The sequence below is a fragment of the Sphaeramia orbicularis genome, chromosome 17, assembly GCF_902148855.1.
Source record: "Sphaeramia orbicularis chromosome 17, fSphaOr1.1, whole genome shotgun sequence".
Lineage (NCBI taxonomy): Eukaryota > Metazoa > Chordata > Actinopteri > Kurtiformes > Apogonidae > Sphaeramia > Sphaeramia orbicularis.
In genome coordinates, this window is record NC_043973.1 from 40,948,965 (window position 1) to 40,957,557 (window position 8,593).

An 8,593-nucleotide genomic window follows, 5' to 3' on the forward strand; every position below is an offset into this window, starting at 1 on the left:
ATTTTTCCTCTTTGTTTTAGTGCAAAAAAATTACTTATAAATAATTTAATGACTTAGAAATTGTGAAAATATTTACATTAACAAACTGTCATTTCATAAAAAAAGTGAATTAACAGAAAAAACAGAAATGTCTTAAGAAAATAAGTGCAATTTTAACAATATTATGCCACAAGATATGCATTATAGATTGGATCTACAAAGGCACAAAACTTTTGGTAACAGGCAGAGTATTGTTAAAATTGCACTTTATTTTCTGTAGGTATTTCCGGTTCATATTTGTTCAGTTTATTCACATTTTATTGTTAAAGGATAGTTTGTAAATGTAAGTATTTTCATAAATTAATATTATTTTTTTCACATTAACAAAATTTGGAGTTATTTATAGGTTATTATGCTGTTATTTTACTTTACACCACATTGGTCAGTATGTGGAACCTGAACTAACACTAGTTGAATGCCCTTTTCAGAGTAATTTTTGCACTTGCTGGATTGGAAATGGAGAGTCTTTTGATAAGTCCTGCTCTTCTGTTATTTATTATCACATACAGCTTATACATCATGTTAGAAATCTAAGTTTTCTTAACTTTGTATGTGATTATTGCTGGTGGATTTAGATTTTATTGATTTATGTTTATATAAGCGTTATGGAATATTCTTAAAGATATTTGTTTTAAGACAATTTTTATGGATGTGCAAATATATTTTTCACTCAACTACTAACCCTACACTTTTTGTACGTTTGTGTGAGCAATGTAAACGTGTCAGGATTGGACACCAAATAAAATAACCATCATTTATCACTTAATTTGCTTGTTTCTCTTTAATATATAAGCTTTTTATTGAAAGATGTGTTTTTATGTGAGGATTTTAAAACATGCCGTCAACACAAAGCAGTTTATGAATAGAAAACAGACATGTGAAAGGTACTTGTGTTTTTACAGAAGCAAAGATACACACCTGTAGAAGCTGTAGTAGCTTTTGTCATCAAAATTAAATCAACTTAAAGTGACTGAACTTAACCTCCTCAGACCCAGTTATGGGTTTTCTGTCCACATTTGTGGACAAGAGTTTCACAACTTTATACAAAAAAAGAAAAGAAAACAGTCCATCACAAAGGACATTCCATAAAAATTTTCAAAACTGCATCTGAAAAAACTGTTGCATCATGATGTTTTCAATATAGGCACTTATTTAATAAAAACAAAAAAAGCTTGTACTTTGCTGACATTTCCTGGGTCTTAGGAGGTTAAGAATTTAACAACTCAAATAACCACTGGATGCACCATGGGTTTGTGGTTTATGCAGTCAAAAATACAATGTCCATACCATAGATGTATTTCAAGTGGTTTATTTCCAGGATCCAAGGCCTTTTGTGCTGTCTCTCCTGCTCATCCTGTCTGACTGATTGTCTGTCTATCTGTCTGTCTGTGAATGACTGGTAATAAAAAACCATAGGCCCACCCAGGTGCATGCTGCTCTCCCTTAGTGCTGCCTATTTATACCCAGGTGCCCACGGTCTAAACCAGGGGTGTCAAGCATGCGGCCTGGGGGCCAAATCCGGCCTGCCAAAGGGTCCATTCCAGCTGGCAGGATGAATTTGTGAAGTGCAGAAATTACACTGAAAATATTAATCATTTTAGTTCAGGTTCCACATTCAGACCAATTCAGTCACAAGTGGGTCAGACCAGTCAAATACTATCATAATAACCTGTAAATAATGACAACTCGAACATTTTCTCTTTGTAAATGTAAACATTTTTATGTAATTTTACTGTATTTATACTAAAACAAACTATCATTTGATATAAAAAAAGAATAACCTGAACAAATATGAACCTGAAATGTCTTAGGTGCAATTTTACCAATATTCTGTCTGTTAATAAATGTTCTGTGCATTTGTAGATCCACCTTGATCTGTAAGTTATAATGTACATGTGTAAATGATAAACTGAAGCATAAAACTGTTAAAATTGCAGTTATTTTTCTTAAGAAATTTCAATTTGTTTCTGTTATTCACATTGTTTTAAAGGATAGTTTGTAGGTGTAAACATTTTTATAATGTCATTTTACTTTTTTCATTCTAAAACATAGAGAAAAGTTTGGAGTTGACATTGTCTGTAAATTATTATGTTATTATTTTACTGGTTAAGCCCACTTCAGATCAAATTTGGCTAAATGTGGCCCCTGAACTAAAATGAGTTTGACACCCCTGGTCTAAAGCAATAAGAAAACACAAAACCAAAGGTGCTAAATTCTAAAGAATGAAAGCAATAACCATAAAAAAAATATTCTAAATACTAAACAAACAAAAAATAAACAATTAGCAAAAAATACTAAATTAGTAAACAAAAAAGGAAATTAACTTGGAACGATAAACTAAACAGACAAATAGCTCCTACAGAAGCTTTGAAGACTCTGTTTATTCATGAGTGGGAATGTTCTCAGAATTTGACTGGACTTTGGGTGATAAAACCTGCACATATGAATAAGGAAGTACAACCCGGGTATCTTTCACACACGCAATCCTTCCTACAGTCGATATCGAAAGCAACCTCTCGACTCAAGGACGGAAAAAAATCGTGTTCCAACATTGACGTTAAACTTCGTAAAAATAGTGAGTAAACATCACCGATATTATTCTGTACTATTATCTGCTGTTCTCATTTGTAACACTTAACTTTCTTACATTATTTAAGCGATATTATTGATGAGAAGTTGTCGAATCTGTAAGTGGAGGTAGTTGTATATGAAGTCTCTCCCTGAACATTTGCATTAACTTAAATCTTAGTTTTACCTCCAGTCAGTGGATTTCATCATAAATAACATAATGACTGTAATTTATGATGCTGTTTACTCTGTTTCCTAAAGTGAAAAACACATAAAATAGTTCATTTAGAGCTGTAGCTACGAGATCCATGAATGTTACATAAGTTGATGTTACACTTAATTTCATGTTTCATGTTTGTTCATGTTTAATGTTAATTTACTATGTGTACATACAAAAAAACAGAACTGTAAGCAGTGGAGTCAGTTCAGTTGCAATTATCTTAGAAAAACCCATGACCACACCTATGCATTCCCCAGTTTTTGTACTGAGTATACACTGCAAAAATCTAAATCTTACCAAGTGTATTTTTGTCATTTCTCATCAAAATATCTCATCACATTTAAAATTAGACATAATCACCTAAAGAGTAAATTTTCAGTTAGATATAGGCTATGGACTTATTTTTAGACCATAAATGTTGAAAATCTTATTTCTAGAAATCTTACCAAGGTAATTTTACACTTGTTCCATTGGCAGATTTTTTATTTATTTTTTGCTTGAATTAAGCAAAAAATAAAAATCAAAAAATCTTGAATTATTGAATACCACTGCAGACTCAATAGGCCCTGCACCGGTTTTACTCGGCTCGGGCCTAAAAATTGTTCAGCCCAACAGATGTTTCTACATCCATGGCTTTTCAAATCCTTTTAAAAGTGTCCAGTGAGACCAGCTGCTTAAGTCTCAGGTCATTTTGTAACTGATTCCAAGCAGAGAGTAGCAGATTTACAGGCCTTTTTCCTCTGCTCAGTTCAGAAACAGAAAGAATAATTCTTGAGACTGACGACTGTAGCCACTGGTACCTATTTGTCAAATGGAGATAATATGAGGAACATGTACTTAAAAGCCATTTATTTCCAAACATGAAGTTTTCAAGATTGATATAGCTGTAATTCAGTTCAGTTCAATTTTTATTTCTAAAGCGCTTTACAACAACCAAAGCTGACCAAAGTGCTGTACAATAAAAAAAATAAAGATAAAAGCATCACTAATAAATAACAATAACAACAATACAGTGCATTCTCCTATTAAAACAAAAAACCTATCACAGTACTAGGTGTCAAGGCCACTTTGAACAAATAGGTTTTAAGTTTTTCTGTAAAAGTGGGCTGATCTGTTATATGTAACTCCAGGGGAACAGAGTTTCATAGATTTGGACCAGCCACAGCAAAGGCACGATCACCCCTCTGTAACATCTCCTGATTTCCTCTGCATTAAATGTATGTGTTGTGTATCTTTGTCTTCTCAGACTCAGACTCATCATGTCAGCCAAAGACTTTCTGAGACGCAATAAAACAACCATCCAGTCGAAAATGACAGGAAATCGCCAACTAATTCTAGAGAAATGTTATGAAACAGGCATAATAACTGAAGGGGACCACATAAACCTGAGCAGCATCAACAAAGGAGATGAAATGGAGCATGTCGTTAAGCTTGTAAATAATATCATGGGTAAAGGTGAAAAAAGATGCAAAGAGTTCTTGGATCTCCTGCAAAAAGATGAAGCCATTAAAGAGGCTTTGCCGGAGTTGAATGATATACTGTTGAAGTACACTCCCAGTCTACCCAAACCAGCACAAGAAAGTAGTTCAACTGCCAAAACAGGTATGTGAGCCATATATTAGTGTAGGTCACATCATGGTTATTTTTAAAGTAGTAAAGCTTGTATGCTCATAGGTGTCATTTTATGTTTTCCTTCTCTTCAATTCCTCAGATGATGTGGGACAAGACAGCAACCCAAAGCCAAAGAAGGTGACTTTCCGTCCAGTAATGGAAGGGCACTGTAACAATGCACTGTTTATCTAATGCTATGTCTTTAGAGGTAGTTATGTAGACACTGTGATTAGTATCTGAAAGTATGCACAGCAATCTTTTTTGGATTTAAAAATATCATGTCGTACAGCTGTAATACTGGAATATAATAATGAACACAGGGCATGTGTCTGTAGTAATGTGTTTCATCAAACCACAGCTCTAATTTCATTATTTTTAGGATGATGATGAGCCGTATCCATTGAAGAGTAAACCCACCGGCCTGTGTTTTATCATCAACAACGTGGACTTTAAGGATAACAAACCAAGACTTGGATCAGATGCCGATGCTGGTATGTTACAGTGAACACAGATTCACTTATTATTTTTCCTCAGCATGTAAGTATGAAAGATGCAAAACTATGTCATTGATGTTCCACCTTTAAACTAGTAACAGAATCACATCTGTGTAAAGTATAGTATACAGTGTACACAGTGTACAAGTATACGCTGTGGATATTTGGGCCGTCCCACATAGAAGATAATAAAATGTGGTGCTATATTTTGTTATAGTTGAACATAACAGTGATCCAGTGATTGGTTCTGTTTGACTTGATGATATGACCTGAAACTGTTATCTTTTTTTTCAGTGTCTTGGAAGATTCATGAATTAAATTCAATAAATCTTTTTTCTGTCTGCATGTGCTCAAAGTACAACATTACCCGCCATGCATAACTGACAGAAACATTCACATTTAATATATTACAACAACAAAAAGGGTTGAATATTGACATTTTATTGAGCAAGAAAGGTCTCCATTTTAATTTTAGAAATTCATTAAATGAAAGAGAACATAAGCCTAAGCCAAACTGGCATAATGATCAGTCTTCTTAGCAGGAATTCAGCAAGATCTGTGTTTAAAAAGGGTTTTTTATTTTTACACCTTTCCACTGTTCTGTGTAAAGGTGTTAAAGCTACATGGTTTTTATGCTTTTGTTTCAGAAAGATTAGCTAAGGTGTTCAGCTGGCTGGGGTTCAGAGTGCTGATGTGTAAAGACCAAACGAAGGACCAGATGGATCAGGTGCTGAAGTGCCTCTCTTCCAGGGATGTCTCTAAACTGTTGGAGTTCAAAGTGAAGGAATGGTCTGACCACAGATTCACTGAACTTCAGGAGGTCCCTACACATGGAGATGCCTTCATCTGCTGCATTTTGACCCATGGAAATACGGGAGTAGTTTTGGGGACTGATAAGGAACATCTTGCCATTAAATATATTAAGAAAATGTTCAAGGCGACTGACCTGTCACCCCTCACCAACAAGCCCAAAGTGTTTCTGATCCAGGCCTGCCAGGGCGGAGCGCTCCACGGTCGGGTGGTGTTACCAAATGTCCAATCTGATGATCTTCAACCTGCCTCCATCCCTGAGGAAGCAGATTTTCTGATCGGCATGTCAACTGTTGAAGATTATGAATCATTTAGAGACCCAAACCGTGGGAGCTGGTACATCCAGACTGTGTGTAAGCGGATGGAGGAGGGCTGTCCAAGGTAAATGCTGAACTGAAAAACAAATATCCTAAGCTAGTGTTTCTCAGTGGGGTGGTACCGCCCACCAGGGGGTGTTGGGACAATGTTGGGGGGCGTTTTGAGGGAGAAAGCTGAGAGGGGGGCGCTCAGGCACCAATAGGGGGCGTTAGTCACTGTTATTCATCACAAAGTGTAAGTATCTATATCAGAACACACTGTTCATTTGAACATGAAATAAGATAAAACTATGCATTTCGGGCATGATTAGAAATAGCAGCTCTGCTTTTGCTCTTGTTTTCCTACTACTTGCATGTTATCTCAATGGTGGACATGCAAAGAGGGGGTGGGGTGGGGTGGGGGGTGGAAGCTCATGATGAGGTGAGGGGGTGTTTCTTCAAAAAAGGTTGGGAACCACTGTCTTAAACCATATACCTTTGTATTTTGTAGAAATGTCACTTTGCAGTATATGCCGTACAGCTTATTATGTCATTGTTTTTGTTTCAGTGGTGACGACATGGGCACCATCCTCCGCCGTGTCAACAATGACGTGAGTCAGATGGATGGATGGATGGAGGAGAGGCCAGAAGTTATTCATAAACAGATGCCTGAGATTCGGGATACTCTGAGAAAAAAACTTGTGTTTTCACCACATTCAAATTGAGAACTCACCATATCACAAATCATCCAGCATACTTTTAAAAGGACCACAGTGTTCTTCATATATGATCTAACAGAGTCTCTTGATAATTCCTAGTCTTATATTGTCTTTATCACATGCACATCTTATATATCATCATAGGAGAACTAACCCATTTTGACATTATGTATGATGCAACACAAGCCTAATGATTTTTTTTTTTTTTTTATGGCTTTGCTGGCATATTTTTCATTGAAACACAATCAGTACAGTAGTGTTGAAACACATTAAGATTAGAAACTATAATGGCAATACTCGATGTTATATATTTTTGTCCACATTAAATAAAATAAAAGCCATTTGCCACTGTATTTCTCACTGACTTTTTTAAGGTTTCAACTTTTTTAGTTGACTTTTATTTCAAGACTTTAATGTATCCAGTCTACACAGTATATTAGAGGCTAAAACTATAGATATCTGACAGGTACGTCAATTTGTACAGATGCAAATAGACAAAAGTTTATCACCTTTTAAAGGATTAGAGTATGTAATAAGGAAATGCAAAAATAGATTGTGCTGGTTTGTTAGTCTCAGAGAAAGGAGTGAAAATTAGGTGATTTTTTTCTTTTTTATAGCGAATGAGTGATGTATTAATGTTGGCTATTTTATGTTTTGTTTTTGTCACCTGCCTAGGGACTGCAGATGAAAAGTAGTTGTTTTGACTAATTCTGGCATATTTACATGGGTGTATTTTTATACAGCAATGTTCATAAATGTGCATGGTCCCTATTAAATAAACCAATAAAATAAAAACAAAAATGAACAGGCAGAATCACCTTATTTGTGTTTATGTATTTTTCATTGTTGAAATGCAGTGTTAGTGCCAGGTAGGATTTCTTTTGTCACATCCGGGGAGGAGTCATGGGATGGTGGTACCTACGTCACCGACGTAGTAAAATCAGCTGTTTTTTACCTGTTGAATGAATGAACTGAAGGGGGAAGGTCCTACACTGCTGACCGCCACCAAAAAAGTATATTGTCTTGGACGTTTTTAAGATAATGTTGGATTATTTCACTGCTTGTTTTTAGCTTTAATAAAACTATGGAACGACATTCCTGTGGAGCTCAGTTTTTATTTTTTAGTGTCCGGCAGGTAAAGATATTTTTTTCCCATGCTTAACCTCTCGGTGACTCCATTACTGTTTTATTAAAAGTCACCCAACATGCAGACTGTCCAAGAATGTTCAATGAAGAAATCATCTCCAGTTGCACATACGGTGTGGGCGTTGTGAAGTTAAAAAAGGTAAGAAAAGAAAGAAAAAGATAAATATTTTTTCTTTCAAAAGTCTGAAAACAGTTGCTGGATTGGCATTCAGTGGCACTCTAAGTGTTGTAGAATGATGGGAATTTGGTGGAAATTCTGCAGTTGATCAGAATCAGATGAGCTGTTGGTGCACAGTTGAGCACTTGGTGACATGTGGCAGTTTGTGTTTTCTGCAGAAACTCCAAAATATTGTTTTATTTGCAATGCATTAGTACAACTAAAGAATTCTTATAATTTGTCCAGAAAATAATAGTAGTAACGCTTCTGTTGTCAACACATTACAAAAGGTAACTGGTACTTCGTAATTTCTTTTCATTCACTGCCTATTTTTAGGCAGTGAATTTTTAGTTTTAGGCGTTTATTTATTTATTTGTTTGTTTATTTATTAAAATTAAACTTCAACGCCATCTGTGCCTGTTGACTTCTGCTCAGGTATTCTTAAGGTGTGTCTGTTAAAGCAGACGTAGGATATGACGAGCCAAGGGTTGAAAACCATGTTTGGTTTCAAAGGAAGTTGTGAAAATGAAACG

General features: G+C 35.4%; 1 protein-coding gene across 2 annotated transcripts; it reads left to right on the plus strand.

Annotated features, from left to right (window-relative positions):
* Positions 1–2,508: 2,508 nt before the first annotated feature.
* On the plus strand, positions 2,509–7,110 carry LOC115437960 (caspase-8-like). Of its 2 annotated transcripts, none has more exons than XM_030161370.1 (6): positions 2,509–2,614; positions 4,074–4,429; positions 4,539–4,576; positions 4,818–4,929; positions 5,580–6,123; positions 6,607–7,110. In XM_030161370.1, exons 2-6 carry the CDS (start codon positions 4,087–4,089, stop codon positions 6,761–6,763), a joined length of 1,194 nt encoding a protein of 397 aa, XP_030017230.1. In that variant the 5' UTR covers positions 2,509–2,614; positions 4,074–4,086; the 3' UTR covers positions 6,764–7,110. The 2 variants fall into 2 exon arrangements, with proteins under 2 accessions (XP_030017230.1, XP_030017231.1); XM_030161371.1 differs by having other exon boundaries at positions 4,539–4,571; positions 4,816–4,929.
* Positions 7,111–8,593: the final 1,483 nt, after the last annotated feature.

What these genes read in the sequence shown, in the direction of transcription:
- LOC115437960 (XM_030161370.1), top strand. Translation starts at nt 4,087, where the DNA reads ATGTCAGCCAAAGACTTTCTGAGACGCAATAAAACAACCATCCAGTCG. An exon ending in TAGTTCAACTGCCAAAACAG is followed by an intron (nt 4,430 to 4,538) that starts GTATGTGAGCCA and finishes TCAATTCCTCAG; the next exon opens with ATGATGTGGGACAAGACAGC. An exon ending in ATGGAGGAGGGCTGTCCAAG is followed by an intron (nt 6,124 to 6,606) that starts GTAAATGCTGAA and finishes TTTTTGTTTCAG; the next exon opens with TGGTGACGACATGGGCACCA.